The sequence below is a fragment of the Bos mutus genome, chromosome 16, assembly GCF_027580195.1.
Source record: "Bos mutus isolate GX-2022 chromosome 16, NWIPB_WYAK_1.1, whole genome shotgun sequence".
NCBI classification, from domain to species: domain Eukaryota; kingdom Metazoa; phylum Chordata; class Mammalia; order Artiodactyla; family Bovidae; genus Bos; species Bos mutus.
In genome coordinates, this window is record NC_091632.1 from 5,796,426 (window position 1) to 5,815,486 (window position 19,061).

The 19,061-nt window shown below is 64.1% G+C and overlaps 1 protein-coding gene across 1 annotated transcript in view; it reads left to right on the forward strand.

The window, feature by feature from the left end:
* The window catches only part of LGR6 (leucine rich repeat containing G protein-coupled receptor 6), a 71,137-nt gene that overhangs the window by 49,073 nt on the left and 3,003 nt on the right, over positions 1-19,061 (forward strand). The window contains exons 8-18 of the mRNA XM_070384816.1: positions 7,750-7,818; positions 9,423-9,494; positions 9,653-9,724; positions 10,422-10,490; positions 11,237-11,308; positions 12,093-12,158; positions 12,904-12,975; positions 13,320-13,391; positions 14,736-14,861; positions 15,185-15,336; positions 18,385-18,465. Coding sequence (XP_070240917.1) covers positions 7,750-7,818; positions 9,423-9,494; positions 9,653-9,724; positions 10,422-10,490; positions 11,237-11,308; positions 12,093-12,158; positions 12,904-12,975; positions 13,320-13,391; positions 14,736-14,861; positions 15,185-15,336; positions 18,385-18,465 — 923 coding nt within the window. The remainder of the gene's footprint in view (positions 1-7,749; positions 7,819-9,422; positions 9,495-9,652; positions 9,725-10,421; positions 10,491-11,236; positions 11,309-12,092; positions 12,159-12,903; positions 12,976-13,319; positions 13,392-14,735; positions 14,862-15,184; positions 15,337-18,384; positions 18,466-19,061) is intronic.

Here is a 19,061-nt window from a genome sequence, read left to right on the forward strand (position 1 = left end):
AGGGGGAGGTTCCTCTGAGGGGTCTGCAGCGGAATCTGCAGGAGCCCCTCACATCCGGCACCTGCCGAGGTCCCTGAGGTCCCTGGGCTGGTGGGCGCTCCCTGCAGTCTCTGCGTCCGCTTCTCAAGGCGTCCTGGGGCTCCTCTTTGGGTGAGGACCTTGTTGGCTCTGCTGCCCGCCCTGATAAGCCAGCACTCTTGAGAGGGTCCTTATCTTATATCTGCAAAGACCCTTTCTCCAAGTAAGGTCACAGCTTCCAAGGGTGAGGACTCGGACTTGTCTTTTGGGGGCTACAGTTCAGTCTGCTCCGTTGCCCGCTGGCTGGCACCCAGAGTGCCCTGCCTGTGGTCCAGTCTCAGCCCGCAGCTGCCCGAGGCCAAACCTGGGAACACAGCTTTTCCCTTGCTAGTCCTTAATCACCTACGCTCGTGGGCTTATTCGGAGAAGGCGATGGCACCCACTCCAGCACTCTTGCCTGGAAAATCCCATGGATGGAGGAGCCTGGTGGGCTGCAGTCCATGGGGTCGCTAAGAGTCGGACACGACTGAGAGACTTCACTTTCACTTTTCACTTTCATGCACTGGAGAAGGAGATGGCAACCCGCTCCAGTGTTCTTGCCTGGAGAATCCCAGGGACGGGGGAGCCTGGTGGGCTGCTGTCTCTGGGGTCGCACAGAGTCGGACACGACTGAAGCGACTTAGCAGCAGCAGCAGCAGTGGGCTTATTAGCTGCAAATCTGTGGGGTTTTGTGGCTCATGGAAGAATTTATTGTTCATATAAAACATCTTTTCTCTGGCTTTTCCCCAGAACCACTAATGACTCCTCACAGGCAGAAAGCTGAGCTCTTGACGTGTCCGCCTGTGTCCCACCCAGGACGACGGTTGATTCTTCTCCGCGGCAGGGCAGCCCTACCTGCTCTCTCTGGGGCGCCACGGCCACTGTGCTTGTCACGGCTCCCCTGCCAGCCTGCGGGCCCCGTGGGTCCTGCACCCCAGGCCCTGCTCGAGCTGGTCCACAGAGGGGTGGGGGAGGTGGTTGAAGGAGGGCCTGTAGACCACTGGGCTGCAGGTTTCCGGAGGACGCCGTGGAGAGAGGCCTGGGGGGCTGAGGTCTGGCCCCCAGCGCCCACGGGAAGGAGGCGGGGACCGCCCTCTCTTCTGCTTCTTCAGTTCACTGGCTCCGTGCACGCTGCTGGGTGTGTAGTGTGTGCCAGGCCCCTGCTGTAGGCTCGGAACATTTATGAACCAGAAAGTCATAACCCTCGTCACAGACTACGCGGCTCTAAGGCCAGAACCAGACTTAAAGATCCACAGCCCGGGAGCGGCCCCGACCCCGTCACACCGTCTAGCTCGGAGAGACACTCAGCGGGTGGTCCCTCGTCCCTGCCTGACTCGGGGTCCCCTCCCACACGCACTGCGGCCTGGCCTCGGGGCCCCTTCTTCAGGCCGCTGCATTCCACTGTGACCTGCACGGACGGCCCCGCGTCCTGGTGGTCCAGCTGAGGGGTGCTGCCGCGGGCACCCGCCTTCACCTACAGAGCCGGGTCCTTCTCTGAGCATCACATCTCAGAGCACCCGGGGCTTTTCTGGGCAAGGTGGTGAGAATGTAACGAGGCTGCAAACCTTGATGCAAATAACCTGGGAGGACCCAGAGGTGGAGGAGGCTTGTCGCCCACGGGTGGTCGTCCGCCCGCAGCCCAAGGGAGCGGGGAAGGGAATGCTCAGGACGAGGCGGTGACTGAAACACCAGCGGCTGCCACGCAGGCAGCAGGCGTCAGGCAGAGGTGGAGCCCCAGCGCCAAGCACCCCAGGGATGACCCCTGGCCTGCTGAGTGTTTTCTCTCTGCCAGTCGAGGCTTCTCGGGGCCCTCCTGAGGGCAGGGCAGCATGGGCCCTCGGTGTCGGAACAGCAGCTCCCTTACGGTCAGCAGGACTACCCCGTCAGGGACAGTCCGGGGTGTCTTTCTGGCAAAGAAGAGGGCGGAGGTGGAGGGAGGTGGAAGGGCGAGTTCCTCTCTCGGTAGAAAGGAGGACGATGTGCTGACTGCTGCCTGTGTTGATGGGTGGCCTGGTAGGCAGGCTGTTAGACAGGAAAGCAGCCTGTCGGTCCTGAAGTTGCGCCCGTGTGCCCCGAGCATGTGGAGTCGCTCGGGGCTCGGGCTCAGCAGTGCAGAGGTGCTTGCGCTCGCCACGTGTGGCCGCCCTGCATCCTGGCCGTGGGGATGAAGGGGGCTCAGGGTTTATAGCCTCAGAAACATCTGGGCTCCCCCACGTTCCCCCACGCATCTTTGTCTGTCATCTGGCGATTACCATTAGCCTTGAGAGTAAAAATGTCAGCGGAAGCCCCATTAATGATGGTAACCTCTGGACGACTGTGGAAAGTGGAGACCAACTTGTGGGTCTGTCCTCCGCTCCGGAGCCTCGTGTCCAGGAAGAGGGAGCAGGAGAGAAGCCCTCTCTACACGCTCTGGGCCTGGTGAACAGGGCCCCTCGCGCAGTGGGCGTCCCCGGAGGAGCAGGTGGCGAGCAAGCCCAGCAGAGGTCAGCGCCTGGCCCAGGGGATGCTGCTGGCCCCCGGCGATCGGCACTCTCCCACCTGCTCCAGAGATGAAGACGCACAGAAGACCCGGCCTCCAGCTCAGGCACCTACCTTGACCTGCTTGCGAGCAGCTGGGGAAGCCAGAACCCCTCTGCTCACCCTCTCTCCCACTTTCCCTAAAGCCTTGCTGTGGCCCTGCTTCCTGGAGCCCAGCGGGACGCACTCTGGGTAGCTCCGAGACGTGTGAGCCTGGAGCCGAAAGAGCAGTGCCAGCTTCGGGGTCCTGCTCTGATGGGCAGAGGTCCACAGCTTCTCTCTGAGCCTCAGTTCCTGATCAGTAAAATGTTGGGGCTGGACAAGGCGACGGTAATCCCGCCGGCTCTGCTCCGAATCCACAGTGCGGCTCTGTGGACTCCAGGAGCGGCCACTGCTGCACAGCGGACGGAGGGAGACCCGGGAGGCAGTCCTGGCGCGTCCCTGGCCACATTCGCCAACACTGTCATCCTGTTGGGCTTGGCTGGATGAGCAGACGAGGGGAAGGACCAGCCACGACAGCTGCACTTCCAGACCAAGCTCTGGCTGGAGGTGGGAACCAGCTCCCTTTAACCTCAGCCCTTCCCCTCCTGCACCCGGCTCCAGGAGCCGCAGACGAAACAGCTCTGGGCTGTGGCTGATTCCAGGCCATTAAAGAGAATGGACTCCACAGCCTTCAGGAGTTTTCCAGCTGAGGTTTAAGGCCGTGTGAATCACCGGCTACAGAGGAATCGGCCTTCCACCAGAGAAGGCAGGCTCAGTCCTCAGGAGCCCTCAGGTCACCACTGGCCCGAGGGCCCAGGGGGTCAGACCATCGCGCTGACGGTCGATATCGCACACACGGCCGGTGCCTCGGCTTCGGAAGCCCACAGGGGATCCCGTCTGCTTCCTGATGACAGCAGGCTTCTGGTCTCCCGGGCAGACAGTATGAACCAGGAGGAGGACGCTGTGAACCAGGACAGCCCCGTGCTGGACGCACGCGCCCAGGGCCGCAGTCCGAGCATCCTCTCCTCGAGCTGCTGTCAGGGGTGGCCTCCCTCTGCACGTGTTCCTCTTTGCAGAACAGAGGCAATAACAGTAGCTGCCTTGAAGGCCTGGCATGGGAAATGACCTGCAACGGCGGAGCAGCTCGAACCCGACCACAGTTGCCACCGTCTCATCAGCAGTGTTACCCCACCAGCATTTTCTCCTGTCTCACCTGACCGGGTTGCTAGAGAAAACAACAGAAAAGTTCCGGAAGAGGGAGTGAGCTGTTCTGACCCAGGGACAGGGTTGGCTTCAGGAGGTAGCCCTCCAAGGGGGCCTAGGGCTGGGAGCCCTGAAGGTGTGGGGCAAGGGTGCGGGCCGAGGGCCCAGGGGTCGCAGCTGTACCGGGAAGGGGAGACTCCACCAGGTGAGACGGTTGGTGGAGCTGAAAGGTCACTCCAGGGGTCGGAGCCCATGAGGCACGGAACGCTGCTCTGTGAGTCATGAGAAGGCTTCTCCAAGCGTCTGGAAGGGTGACAGCCTCTGCTTCCCACTTTAGAGACATCTCTAAGGCTGGTAATAATGCTCAAAATGCTCCAAGCTAGGCTTCAACAGTACGTGAACCTAGAACTTCCAGATCTTCAAGCTGGATTTAGAAAAGGCAGAGGAATCAGAGATCAAATGGTCAGCATCTGTTGGATCATAGGAAATGCAAGGGAATTCCAGAAAAACATCTGCTTCACTGACTATGCTAAAGCCTTTGACTGTATGGATCACAACGAACTGAAAAATTCCTAAAGAGATGGGAAAACCAGACCAACCTGCCTGCCTCCCGAGAAACCTGTATGCAGGTCAGGAAGCGACAGAACCAGACGTGGAACAATGGACTGGTTGAAAACAGGGAAAGGAGTCCGTCAAGGCTGTATATTGCCACCCTGCTTATGTGACTTATATGCAGAGAACATCAGGCGAAATGCCGGGCTGGGTGAAGCACACACTGGAATCAAGATTGCCGGGAGAAATAATAATATAAAAAGTATCAATATCTCAGATATGCAGATGACACCACGCTTACAGCAGAAAGTGAAGAAGAACTAAAGAGGCTCTTGATGAAAGTGAAAGAAGAGAGTGAAAAAGGTGGCTTAAATCTCAACATTCAGAAAACTAAGATCATGGCATCTGGTCCCATCACTTCATGACAAATAGAAGGGGGTAAATGAAACAGTTAGAGGCTTTATTTTCTTGGGCTCCAAAATCACTGTGGATGGTGATGCAGCCGTGAAATGAAAGACGCGTGCTCCTTGGAAGAAAAACTATGACCAACCTAGACAGCATATTAAAAAGCAGAGACATCACTTTGCTGACAAAGGTCCGTCTAGTCAAAGCTATGGTTTTTCCAGTAGTCATGTATGGATGTGAGAGCTGGACCATAAAGGAGGCTGAGTGCTGAAGAATTGATGCTTTCAAACTGTGGTGTTGGAGAAGACTCTTGAGAGTCTCTTGGACTGTGAGGAGATCAAACCAGTCAATCCTAAAGGAAATCAATCTTGAATACTCATTGGAAGGACTAATGCTGAAGCTGAAGCGCCAATAGTTTGACCACCTGATGCGAAGGGCCGACTCAGTGGAAAAGACCCTGATGCTGGGGAAGATTGAAGGTGGGAGGAGAAGGGGGCAACAGAGGATGAGATGGTTGGATGGCATCAGCAACTCGGTGGACATGAGTTTGAACGAACTCCGGGAGATAGTGAAGGACAGGGAAGCCTGGTGTGCTGCAGTCCGTGGGGTTGCAGAGAGCTGGACAGACTTAGTGACTGAACAGCAACAGCAACAACTTGGCCAGTGGGCCCCAGACTCGAGGGCAAGCCCTGGAGTGACGCTGGGTCGGCGCAGGGCCCAGGAGCGGCCGCCAGTAGACCAAGGCCCAGGGCGTGGCGCAAACCAGGGAGGAGTTTAGGACTTTATTCCTGGACCGTGTGCTTGTCGCTGAGGGTGGGGGCCACGTCTCCTCAGCAGGCGGCCCTCCTCCACGTGGTGGCGTGGGGCCTAGGCGTGCCCAGGGCTCTGGCACTTGGCCTCCAGCTGGTGGAAGTGGGGGGAGGCCACGGGGCAGGCTGGGTGCTTTGTAAAGCCTGCTCTCCTGGTTTTGTGGGGAGGACCAGCCCTGTGGCCACGCCGACCGCGGGGAGCCGGAACCCCGAGATCCCGGCCGCGCCTCCTATCACCAGGGACGGGGATGCGGGACAGAGCTTCCTGTGGCCATGGGGAGGTCCCATCTGGGCCGCTGACACGGCGGCCAGCACTCGTGACCGCGCAGTTGGAGTGTGGCCCGTGACGCTGAGCACGAAACCCTCCACGTTGCGAACGTGTCGCGCGTGTGCGTCCAGCGGGGCTGGTGGCTGTGGCCCTGGGCAGTGTGGCTGCAGACAGAGGGGACGGGGGTTTGGAGTGGACGCAGCAGTCCCTGCCGTGGCCAGGCCACGCTGGGTGTGGTCTGGAACCTTCTCCAGTGCCTGTGCTGCCTTCCCTTGGCCGTAATACAGGTGAACCGTGAGCAGTGCCCGCAAGCCCGCAGGGGAAGGCTCGGAGCTGGCGAGGGTGTCTGGGGATCCCGTCAAGCAGGGAGGAACCAGGCCGGACAGCGTGCGTTCCCCTGCCTCCCCTGGAAACAGTGCCGTTTGCTCAGCCGTGGCCCCGCCTCCCCCCCACCTCCTGCAGACCACGCTCTCCGCCTGAGGTCCAGCCTGCATCCACACCTGGACCAGGGCCATGACCCATGGAGCCTGCAGACCCACCTGTCTGCCCCGAAGACCCGCCTGTGCCTGCACCTGGCCTGCGCCCCCGCCGCCTGCAGCTCCGTCCGCACAGGCCGGCACCTGGGCTGGCGGGACCCACCACATCCGGCCGCAGCCGCTCGGCCTGCTGTCTAGACGGCGCTTCCCATCTACCTCGCTGCCACCCACTCTGCCCGGGTGGGCGTCCGTGTGTCTCGGGCCGGCAGCAAATGCCCTCCGCCCCAAGCTGGTTCCTCGGGGGGCAGAGAGCTGGCAGGGGTGTTCCTGGGCAGTTAGACCAGAGGCAGCGTCTGCGCGGCCCCCTGTGAAGCAGGGCTTGGCAGCTACCCAGGTTCTCGAAGCTGCGTAGACGTCCAGATGGGAAAACGCAGGCCACCTCTGGCGTGCGGTTTGCAGAATCTTTCAGACATCTGCACCATTTTTATTCTCCCACGTATTCCTGTAAACACAGCCGGTTGGTTTACATGCCTTTCCCACTGTCTGTCAGGCCGTTCCTGGCAAAATTCCTGACCAGAGGCTGGCGAGAAGGCTGGGACCGCTCAGTCCGGGGAAGTGTGTGAGGCCCGGGCAGCGAGCCCCCAGGGGCCCGCCCCAGCCTCCTGCCCCAGCAGCCGAGGGCGCCGCCCAGGGTGTGCTGGTGCCTCTCAAGCCCGGGTGCCTCCGGGCAGTCCGTGCGTGTCTCTTGGTTGCGCCGTCTCCACCTTTCCCTGACTCACTTGTGGAGGCGACAGGTCTGCTGGCCGCGGCTCTGTGCCAGGGCCCTTCTGGGGTTTCAACTGGAAAAGAGCAAAGCTTGTGCCTTCAGGAGCTTGCATTCCAGTTGGTGGAGAGAATGTCTCTGTCAGACATTAGCGTGTCTCGTGAGGAAAGGCACGTGGAGTGTCTCGTCACTGCCCCGTGGACGCCCCCCAAAGCCCTGATCCGTGGTGTGAATGACGCATGTGACTTCTCGCGGACCCCTGTGCCCGTCGCCCAGTGGCGGGGCGTCCACTCGGGGCCGGGGCCAGGGGCCTGGGTGCTGGCCATCAGCAGGACCCCCGAGGCCATCATCCCACGCGGGGCAGCGGGCCAGCCGGGCTCCCTGCATGGTGGGGGAGCGCCTTTCTGGATTGGGTTGTAGCGCGGGGCTGGGGTGGGCCCGGGGGGCGTCCAGGGCCTCTCCCCCGCCCCAGCAGCTGCAGTGTTAACCTGCCCCTGCTCCAGGGCCCCTCCTAGCCGCCCCTGTCCCCGAGGCCTGAGACTCTCTTCTCAGCCCAGGGCCCTCCTGAAGGTCTGGTTCTACGTATCAGCACAGTATTCCCGCAGACGGATCTGTGGCCAGGCAGGCCCTCCCTTCAGCCAACCCAGAGCCCAGCGTCTGTTTCCCGGGCCCCGAGCCCCGGGAGCCCCCCACAGTGACCGCCCGCCTCCTTTCCAGAGACCTGAACTGCAACCAGCTGCACGAGTTCCCCGTGGCCATCCAGACGCTGGGCCGCCTGCAGGAACTGTAAGCGCCACTGTGGGGTCCGGGCTGTCCTCTGTGTCCGCGGGCCCCCACGCCCTCACCTCCCAAGGTCGTGACCCCCTCCCCCCAGGTCAGGGGTCACAGGCCTCACTGCTCGGCCCGGAGCGTCTCCAGCTGGGCCGTCAGGGGAGCTGGGCCCTTCCGGCCTGGAAGAGCGAGGCTGGCCCCGCCTGGAAGGCCTGGGAGTGGGCCTCATTTGTGCCTTGGGGCCCCTCCTCAGCCCCCACCCCCGGGGGTGACGACGAGCCCAGCTTGTCTTAGTCTCGGATGGGTTGCTCAGCACCTGCTCTGCAGGGTGCCTGCTGGATGCACGCTGGGGTGAGACGGTCGGAGGTGTGCCCGGGCCCCCGAGGACACAGCTCAGGGCAGGACAGGGCGGCTCAGGGCCGGCGTGTAGGTCCAGCCCTGGACTGTCTCCTCAGCGACGATGGTCTGGTGTCCAGAGGGCACTGCCGGCTGATGGGCCTGAGGTCAGCCTTGGAGGCTGCGTGTGGTCAGGGGGCGATCAGGGAGGGAGAACGAAGGCGGAAAGGCTGACGGGAGATGGGCCTGGGGAGGGGGCGGCCCGGGGCTGGGGGGCAGCCTCTGTGGGGAGCGGCCACCAGGCAGCGGGCCGGGGTCTGCGTGCGGCCGGTTCAGGCGGCAGAGGTTTGGAGCCGGAGCCTGAGCCCCCAGGCCACGCAGGGTCTGCCCCGCTGCCACCTGTGACCTTGGGTGCCAGGTTCACGCCACCCTCACCCAGTCTAACGCTGGCAGGGGTGCCAGGCGGTGGGCATGGGGCCGTGGGGCAGGGTCCCAGGGGAATGGCTGCCTGTCCTTGGGGCCCGGAGCCCCAGATGAGGGATACTGCTCTGGGGAGGGCGTGGGGCTCCGGGGTGTGCAGGCCGGGGCACCAGGAGCAGCAGCCCGGGCGTGTGTGTGTCTGTCCATCCACGGCGGCCTGAGGACAGGGCTCGGACCTCTGGCCCTCGGGGCTCAGCACAGCCCTGGACGAGAAGTGGGTGATCAGACATGAGAGGGGCGGACTCCCGCGGGGCCCTGCACGAACCCGGCAGGCAGGCGGGCACTGGTAGGGGGCAGTTTAGTGACTGAGGGTGTCGGGGCAGTTCAGAGAGGACCGTGCATCCCAGTCCAGTGTTGACTTTGGACGCTTATCCCCGACGCCAGACCTGCCGTTCCCGGCTCCCAGAGCCCGGCACTCGGTGGCGGCTCCACCCACCAGTTCTCCTCTTCAGCCATGGGTGTCCACCCGCCCCGGCCCTCCCCTCCGTGGGTCTGCTCCCCAGTTCATGGCCTTGAGACCAAGCCCGCCTGCCTCTGGCGCCCGCGTCTCCTCCAGGGGCCCCTGTCTCTCTGTGCTTCCCCACGTGCCCTCCCGGGGACCCTGCAGAGCTCTGCCCTCGGGGTCCAGGCCTGCTCCTCTCCGCTCTCACCCCCACCCCCAGCCTGCTGGCTCTCCTTCCCAAGGATGGAAGAGACGGGAGGGGGTCCCCGGGGTCCCCGGCTGCGTCCTCCTGGCCCCAGCCTTCTTGTCTGGCTGCCGGAGGGCGTCCTGGGGTCTCCCTGATGCCTGTGTCGTCCCCCAGGGGTTTCCATAACAACAACATCAGGGCCATCCCAGAGAAGGCCTTCCTGGGGAACCCTCTGCTGCAGACCATGTGAGCCCTCGCTCCCCTTGGGGGCGGGCGTGGTTGGCACGTGGGATGGGGTGCTCCCCGCGTGCTGGTCCCGGTCTTGGGGGCAACAGGGCGGGCGGGGGGAGCGGACATGTGCCTCGCCTGCTGGGAGGGCAGCGAAGATCTTGTCTGTCCTGCAGACACTTCTATGACAACCCGATCCAGTTTGTGGGGCGGTCGGCATTCCAGCACCTGCCTGGGCTGCACACCCTGTGAGTTGGCGCCCCCTCCTCGATCCCCCGGTCGGGATCCTGCTTGTGTGGCCCCGGAGCCTCAGCCTCGACCCCCGGGCGCCCCACGTGTGGGTCTTCAGAGAGCCTCTCTCGGGACACTGTGCACACGGCAGCCTGGGACCGCCCCAAGTCTGTGGGGCACAGGCTGCACCTTCACGCGCCCCCAGCCTCACCTGGAGGCTGGTGCTGGGCCCCAGGCCCTCTTGCTTGGGCGCAAGCCCAGGGCTCCTCTGGGTCGGGCAGCGCACGCCCTGCTGGGCTCCTGTCCCATGCGGGCCGTATGGCCCCTGGGCTGGGGTGCCCGGTGCAGAGGGTACCAGCAGTGACCCTCGGGCAGACCCGCTGCCCGGCTCCAGGGAGCAGCCTCTGCAGCCAGAACTTCCCCAGAAGCACGCAGGCCACTGCTCTGAAACGGGGCAGGTCCCACGGGCCTCACCTGGGCCAGGCTGAATGGAGCTGACCTGGCCTCCTGGCCGTCTGCCTCCCCCGGGACCAGAAGGTCCAGGGTCACTGGTGGGAGGTCGGGGGGGCCCCTGGATGCGGACCTCGCCCTCTGGTCAGTGGCTGGGGGTCGGGGGCCCCCTGAATGCTGACCTTGCCCTTTGGTCACTGGTGGGAGGTCGGGGGGCCCCTGGATGCCGACCTCACTCTCTGGCCTCTGATGCTCTGCCCCCAGTTCCCTGAATGGCGCCACGGACATCCAGGAGTTCCCAGACCTCAGAGGTACCACCAGCCTGGAGAGCCTGTGAGTGGATGCCCCCCACCACACCCTCAGCCCCCAGATCCCCCAGACTAGGCTCCCCGAGGTCTGGCCGTCTGCTCCAGCCTGGCCAGGGGCCCACACCGCTTCTGCTAGGGGCAGGGCAGGCAGTTTTGGGGGAGGGGGCCACTCCCATCCTGGGGTTTCTCAGAGTCCCTAACCCACGGAGGAGCGCAGAGGACCTGTGAGGGGCGGAGGGCTGTGACGCCCACCTCCTTGGCCCCCTGGCTCCCACCTAAGGTCCTGTAGTGTCGGGGTGTGGGGGGTCCTCAGAGCTTAGCAGGCCCCCCGCTCACTGTGAGAGAAGGGCCAAGCAGTCAGGGGACCCCAGAGCTGGAAGCTCCCCTGAGGGACGGCGTGCTCCCCGAGGATGCCCTTGGCTCAGCTCTTCTCGGGACAGCGGTGCCCAGCCTGCCCGCCCCTACCGTACTCCCCGGGTCTCCCTACCAGCTCTCTGTGCACAGGGGCACAGGCAAGGGGCTGGGGTCCCCGGCCCCACATGGGCTGGGTTTCCGTGCACACCTGTCCGTGGCCCCACGCGGGCTGCAGAGTCCAGCCCCTGTGTGGTGGGGACATGGGGACCCTTGGGGGGCGTGGTGGGGGTGTGGCTGCAGGACGGCCCCCTCCTTCCGAGGCATCCCCGCCCTGGGCCCCAACTCCTGTCGGTGCCGAGCTCCAGACAGCAGCAGGCCAAGCGGAGGCGGCTCGGTGCAGGCCTGTCGTCCTTGCAGGACGCTGACCCGCGCAGGGCTCCAGCGGCTGCCCCCGGGGATGTGCCAGCAGCTGCCCAGGCTCCGTGTCCTGTGAGTGCCTCCCTGCCCTCCCCGTGGCCGTGGCCCGGCCCAGCCCCTCCGGCCTCCGCCCCTGGGGCACTCTCTGCTCTTCCTGGTGGGTGGGGGAGCTCTGGCTGAGAGAGCTGCCCAGGAGTGACCGGGCCGCCTCTCCCAGTTCTGGGAGCAGCCCGGGTGATCATAGTCAGACCAGGTCTGAGGCCCAGCTCCGCCACTTCCTGCCAGGCAAGGCCCCGCTCTCCCTTCAGTGGTCCTGACCTCCTGCTTGTCATCTGGGGACGTTTCGGAGGGTGGGAGGCACCTGGCAGGTCCCTCTGGAGTGGTTCTAGTAAGTTTTCCGAGTCCATGAAGGAAAATGCGCCCTTCCGGGACCTCAGAGGTGCTTCAGCGTTCAGTCACGGGCGAGGGGTCCCGCTGGGGGTGCTCACTGCCGCCCCCGGCTCAAGACGGGGTCCAGCCTGCCACCAACAGGCGGTGCGTCCTTGGGGGTCCTGTCCCCTCCTGTGCCTCAGCGGGATGAGGGGTTGCCAAGGGATCCCCAAGGGCGTCAGCTCCACGCCTGAGCCTCGGCCAGCTGGCGCGCCAGCATGCGGGCCTTGCCGGCGCCTCAGCACCCCCTCAGCTCCTGCGCCCCAACCCTGGGCCCTGGCTGCATCCCCCAGGCCTCCTGTGGATGAAGCGGCCTTCGCCGCCCCTACAATGTGGAGGGGAGTCCCGAGGACCCGGGCGGGGTGAGGAGCCTGCCCAGCCGTGTCCCTGGTGGCCGGCTCCCCTCACCATCCCCGCCTGTCCCCAGGGAGCTGTCTCACAACCGGATCGAGGGGCTGCCCAGCCTGCGTGGGTGTCAGAAGCTGGAGGAGATGTGAGTGTGAGGCAGGGCCCGAGGGCGGGGCTGGCAGGCACACGGACCTTCCGCCCCCGGCTGGGGACTCGGTGGGGCCGGGACAGGCAGAACTTGCGGGTGATGGCCCCGGAGCTGGTGCTGAAACGTGTCTCAGGCCACTCGGGGCTCAAACGGAACAAAGTGAGGTGGTGATTAGGGCTGGACAGGGAGCGGCTGCTGGCCGGCAGGGGCCCTGGCTCTCATTTTCCACAAATGCGCACTCACACATGTGCACACACACACACGCACACATGCGCACACTCGTGTCCAGGAGGGAACCTGCGCTGCAGGATCCACGAGGACAGAACCCCGTCACAGGCTCTCCGAGCTCCTGTGTCCCCAGCGCGGGGCCCGCAGACCGCTGTCTCTGCACCCTGGGGCCAGGCAGGGTGGGTCCTGCTATCCCGAGGCCCAGGGTCCACCTCTCACTCAGACACCGGTCTGCTGGGCTCTGCTGCTGGAAGAGGGTCTGGAGGGCCCTCAGGGTGAAGTTAGTAGGGCTGGGAGCCAGGCCCCGGGGAGCCCTGGAAACTCACTGCCCTGGAGCCACAGGGATGGCCTGTAGTTTAGTCTCCTGACCGACTCTTACCCAAGGCGGCCGGGGGCCCCTGTGCTCCCTTAATTCTGGTGACTTCTGCCAGCTGGGTCCTTCCGTTCTCCCAGTGTGTGGGGTGGGGGCAGGAAGCCCTTGGCCCTGGGCTCAGCAGGCCTCTTGCTGCCCTAGCGGCCTCCAGCACAACCGCATCTGGGAAGTCAGAGCCGACACCTTCCGTGAGCTCACCTTCCTGCGATCCCTGTAAGTAGGGGGCCCGCCTCCCCGCAACCCCTGTGACTAGGGGGCCCGCCTCCCCGCGACCCCTGTGAGTAGGGGGCCCGCCTCCCCGTGACCCCTGTGAGTAGGGGGCCCGCCTCCCCGCGACCCCTGTGAGTAGGGGGCCTGCCTCCCCGCGACCCCTGTGAGTAGGGGGCCTGCCTCCCCGTGACCCCTGTGAGTAGGGTGCCCGCCTCCCTGTGATCGCTCTGAGTAGGGCCTTCCTGCACCCCCGTACCCCGTGAGCACCCAGCACACCCGCGCCCCAGGGCAAGAACGACGGGTCCTCCGTGTGTGTGCCCCCTCTCATCACGTCCTCTCTCACACAGGGACCTGAGCTGGAACGCCATCCGATCCATCCACCCTGAGGCCTTCTCGACCCTGCGCTCCCTGGTCAAGTTGTGAGTGCGGCTCTCCTCCTGGGTGCCGCCCACGGTGGGGAGGGCCCAGCCCAGGGGAGTCGCTGTGGGTGTGGGACACATATCGGGGGACCCAGCTCTGGCGTAAGGAGCCCCCCTCTGTGAGCCCTGGAGGTCACACGCTGCCTCGGGCCCCAGGCTGGGGGGGGCAGAACGCGGGGGTTGGGGCCGCAGAGTGGGGGTCCCCCAAAGCACTGGGATGTGCGTCAGCGCAAGAGAGGTCCTGGGGGCCGCCACGCACAGCGGCGCAGGCTCTCCACTGCATCCTCAGGCATGTCCGCCAGCAACCCAGCAGCCCTGCCCCTCACCGCACAGGTGCGCCCAGGTGGGGGCCCTCCCTCCTGGGGCCGGGATTCAGGGTCCCCAGAGCTCATGGCCCCATGCTTTGGGCCCCAGGCCACTCTCCCAACCTGCTTCCTGCCTGTCTGTTCAGCAGCCCCCGGTCAGTGGGGGGGTGGTATCTTCATCCCCTTGGTCAATGAGGGGGGTGGTATATGCACCTGCCTGGTCAGTTGGGGGGCAGTATCTTCATCCCCCTGGTCAGTGGGGGCGGCATCTTCATCCCCTTGGTCAATGAGGGGGGTGGTATATGCACCCGCCTGGTCAGTGGGTGGAGGGGGGCGGTATCTTCATCCCCCTGGTCAGTGGGGGCGGCATCTTCATCCCCTTGGTCAATGATGGGGGTGGTATATGCACCCGCCTGGTCAGTGGGTGGAGGGGGGCGGTATCTTCATCCCCCTGGTCGGTGGGGGCGGCATCTTCATCTGAAAGATGAGGCTGCTGGGGCTCAGGCAGACGTGACGCCCTGGCTTCACGGGCAGCCAGTGGCGGGCTGGCTTTCCTGCTGGCCAGCCCAGGCCGGTCTCCACGCCACGTGGCCTGTGGTCGCGCTGTCTGGTGTGGATGTCTGGCTTCCTCTAATGTTTCTCCGGGGGAGCTGTGGGCATCCTCACCTCTGGCTCCAAGCTGACTCTGAAACAGAGCAGGTGGCCGAACTCCTGTGTGTGGGCAGTCTGTCCTGTTCCCAGCTCTGGCCCCTGGGTCCTCGGGGTGCAGGGGGCGGGGGCCAGCACAGCAGGGGGACCCCCTCGGGGAGCGGTCGGCGCTCCGATGGGACAGGGTGGGCCCTGCAGGGGTGCTGCCCGGGGGGGATGGCGGGGCGCCCCTCCAGCAGCCCCACAGGTAGGTGGCCCCAGGCCAGCGCCCTTGCCGCCCCGCTGCTTCTGCCCGGCGTCCATGGCCTCTCTGCCTGGGCACCTGGCCATGCCACAGCACAGCCTGCCCCAGCCTCCCGCTGACTGGAAACTGGTCACGTCCGCTGTCCAGGGACCTGACGGGCAACCAGCTGAGCGTGCTGCCCCTGGCCGGGCTGGGGGGCCTGGTGCACCTGAAGCTCCGAGGGAACCGTGCCCTGTCCCAGGCCTTCCCCAAGGACAGCTTCCCCAGACTGAGGTGAGGCTGCCCGGCCCCAGGGCGGGGGCACCCCAGGCCTCGCCCCAGGAGCAGCCTACAGGCCCCAAGTCTGGCCCAGACCAAGCCCCTGGGTAGCGTCCCCACCCCAACCCCAGCCCTGGGGGACCCTGGCGAGGACAGATGTAAGATGAGGGGAAGGCGTCCTGCCTGGTTGGGTCGCGTCGGGGCCTGGAGATGAGGGGGGAGGGGGTGGGAGGGGCAGCCGGGCACGGGAAGGAGCCAGGAGGCTGCCCTCGGGGCCCTGGCAGGTGGAGGGCGGGCGGAGTCCTGATCTGGCTCAGACGGCTGTCTCCCCGCCCCAGGACCCTGGAGGTGCCCTACGCCTACCAGTGCTGTGCCTACAGCGGCTGCCCCGGCTTCTTCACAGCCTCGGGGCTGCGGGGGCCCCAGCACCCTCCCCCCGACGCCCAGGACCCTCCCAGGCGGACACTGGCCGACCGGGCCGAGAGCCGCTGTGAGTGACCCACGTGGGGACGCAGGCGGCGGGGAGGAGGCCCGGGAGGGGGCGGCAGGGCTGCGGGGCTCGGGGTTGGGGGAACCACCTCTGTCCAGGCCTGTCTCCAAGGCCTGGGGAGGGGTCTGTGAGCCCTCTGCAGCCCCGGGCGCTCAGGGCCACGCCCGTCACAGCCCTGCCTGTCCACACACCCTGTGGGCCACAGTGCCCCCACGGCGCCCCACTCCCGCTTCGCAGGGTGTTCTTAGAGCAGGCAGTCCTTTTCCATCAGCTACAGCCAAGCGCGGTTCCGTTAATTCAGTTAAGCCTGCTTCCAGAGAAAAGTCTCCTCATGCCATTCCCAGAGCCAAACACCGCCCCCGGCAAGTCTCCCCGGCGACTTCGGAGACCCCAGTGCTCTGGCCTCGCAGGAGTGGCCCCTCACCCTGACAGGACGGCCTGCGGGCGGGCTCTCGGATGGTGGGCAGAGAGAAGGGCCTCCCTGGCTAGCAGCCTGATGCAGAGCACAGGCGGAATCCGGGGGCGGGCGGGGAGGGAAGGGCTGGGTTCCCTCCTCACAGTATGTCAGTGCAGAAGTGAAGCAGAAGAGTCAGGTCTAACCGTGGCTGAGGCTCAGTGGTTAAGGACTTGCCTGCAATGCAGGAGACATGGGCTCGATCCCTGGGTCAGGAAGATCCCCTGGAGAGGGAAATGACAACCCCCTCTGGTATTCTGGACTGGAAAATCCCACAGACAGGAGCCTGGAGTGCTACAGTCCATGGGGTGACAAGGCGTCGAACGTGACTGAGCGGCTAAACCACCACCGCTGTGGGAGAACGCTCAGGACAGTGTAGACAGAGCCGGGCAGGACAGTGTAGACAGAGCCGGGTTCTAATGGATGAGACGGTTCACGGGCTGGGCCACTGCAGGCCTGTCGGACCCTCTGTTTCTCATCCTTAAAGCGGGAGCAGTGTTCACACCCCACAGACTGGGGAGACCGCAGATGCGCCCAGGGTCCTGCTCAGAGGTAAACATGCAGACGTGAACATGCAGGCATGTAGCCAGGAGCCCCAGAGGCCAGCATGGGCGGGGGTGGGTGCAGAGCCTCCTGGGCGAGTGTACGGCCGGCGTTGGCCCAGCAGATGCATCCCAAGGGCAGTGTGGCATCTGCCGTCTGCCCACAGGGGTCCTGCCTTCCTCGAGGTGGAACTTTCCACCAGGTTGAAGTCTTAGAAAACCACAGGCATCGGGATGGTAAGGGGAGCTGGGCAGGGTCCCCTTCCCGAGGGTCCACAGAGCCGAGAAGGGGCCGCAGCCACAGGAGCTTTACTAGCGCCTCAGTCAGTAGCTTTACTATGACCTCCGACCTTGGCCGGAGCCCTCCGACTTCCCCCGCGCTTCCTTTAGGCATCCCCAAGCTCCTTTGCAGAGTGGGAAAGGTGGCGAGGGGTGGACCGCCAGGCTGTGGGCACTTCCCGGCCTCCGGCCTCCCAGGACGACTCCAACCTGCAGCAGGAGCGAGGCTCCACGCAGGATGCCAGCCCTGAGCCAGAGGCGGGGACTGGTATGACCCAGCTGCCTGCCTGGCCTGGCCTGGCCCAGACCCAAGGGAGCGGCCATCTGGCTCCCTTACCTCACCCAGCCCATCTCCAGAAACCAGATTCTTGTTCTTAAGACAAAGTCTTTCAGGAGTTCCCTCGAGATCCCATGATCAGGACTCTGAGCTCTCACAGCCAGGGACCCGGGTTCAATCCCTGGTCAGGAAACTAAGATCTCACAAGCCAATCAGCCAGGAAAAAAAAAAAAAACCTCTTCCAGTGATGAATTATCACTTTAAAACAGGATTTCACCTTTATAAACTATAAAACGGTTTACAGCATTCATTTATCACTTCGGTATTCTTAAAGAGTTTGTGGCCCCTGAGACGTCCACCCCAGGACGCTGTAGGCCCTGGTCTGAGGCAGTGCAAGAGCGAGCAGGGAAATAATCCAGCATGTTCGGAGTCTCTTTAACAAGGGATTTGCCTTTCTGACCCTGTTTTCTCAGACGAGCAGAATCGCAGAGCCTAGACTTAGAATTGAGGGGCCACAAGCATTATCTGGCCCATCTGCTAGCTACGTAGGGAGGCGCCCCTTCTCACAAGGCTTTCTGCTCCAGTCTCCTCAGTTGCTGCTCCCCCCACCTCCTGGACCTTAAAGCCCCCCGACCGTCCCCCAAACCAGCCCCTGGTGGAGAAGTCCAGCGTCTGGGCTCTGGGGCCCAGTGAGGCTGGCTTTGAACTTGGCCCTGTCGCGCCCTGGCCACGAGACCAGGGCAGCGTCCTCACCTCACCTGTGCAGCAGCACCAGAGGGCGCCTGGCCCCCACGGCTGCAAGGATGTGGACTCAGCGGGCGTGGGCTGGAGGACGAGAGCTGGCCTGTGGTCCCAGCTGCCCAGCGAGGGCATGGAGCCACAACTGCCCGAGAGCAGGGCTGTCCTGTCCACGCCCCCCAGAGTGTGCCCAGCCCCGGGCTCATGCGGGCACTGCCCCCCTCACATGACTCTGATCCGGGGGCTTGTCCATCAGGACCGTGGTTCTCCTCCTGTGATTCATCCACTGATGCTGGTTTTGCCGTCAGGGCTGTCAGCCAGTAGGGTGGTGTGGTTCCCTCAGGCTGTACACGTTGAGGCCAGCGTTCCTCCCCTGGCCCTGCCCTTCCCGAGTGCTCCTCCCAGCTGCCTAGACCTGGTCCACATCCTGCAGCACATCCGGCTTGCTGCTCTGTCCCGCTCTGTGTGCGGTGCCTCCAGCTGGATGTGGAGTCCTGGCCAGCGTACAGAGCCCCCAGAGTTAGGGCAGCCTCCTCAGACTCTGCCCAGCTGCAGGGGTGCGGGTGCTCCCTGAGTCAGAGGAGGAGCAGGTCTCGGGCGTGGAGGACCACAGGCAGAGGAGACATGGGCAGACAGCATTTCCCTGGGGCCACCAGGGTGCCTTGTGCCCAGCGGACGTCTCTGGGGTGGACGTCTGGGGAAAGGGCGGGCTTGACCCACACCGAGAGCAGGTCTGAGCCCCCGTCTGCTCTCCTCAGATGATCTGGACCCGGAAGAGCTCCAGCTGGAGATGGAGGAGCCCAGGCCCCAGCCCGCAGTCCAGTGCAGCCCTGCTCCAGGTGAGAGGGCACCTCTGGTGGGGAGGGCAGGCACTGGGGAAGGGCTGCTTCAGAAAGTGAGGTCCCGCTGCTCAAAAGCCAGTACTCGAGGGGCAAGTCTGGGGGAAAGGAAAGTTTATTTCGGAGGCTGGCAACCAGGGTGGTTGGGCGACGGCAGACTCGTGTCCAAAGCCTGACCTCCCCCGGACATCGATCTGCAGGCAAGAGCTTCTATGGGTGGAGGGAGGGGTCTGCCTGAAGCAGCGCGATCAGCTCTGACAGTCATCTTGAAATTGGTCATCGGTGGTCTGACCAGCATCACTGTCATTGTTTTAAGTGCAGTTAATCTTCAGCTCCTTGGTTGGTTTGTTCCCATTTCCTTGAGGCCAGTCCTCAGAGTCGTGGCGGCTTCTTATGTCTTGGCTACCGTCCTGTCGTGAACGTTTCCCCTGGCAGGGCTTTCAGTATCTGTAAGACAGGGCGCAGGGTACGGCTCACAGTGTCATCTATAGCCTTTGAGAAGGAAGGTCTTTGGCTCTGTTTAATGACTAAACTGTTATTACTTGTCCTGTTGGACTACTTCCTTTGCATCTCCATTTTTCAGTTCTTTGGTCAGA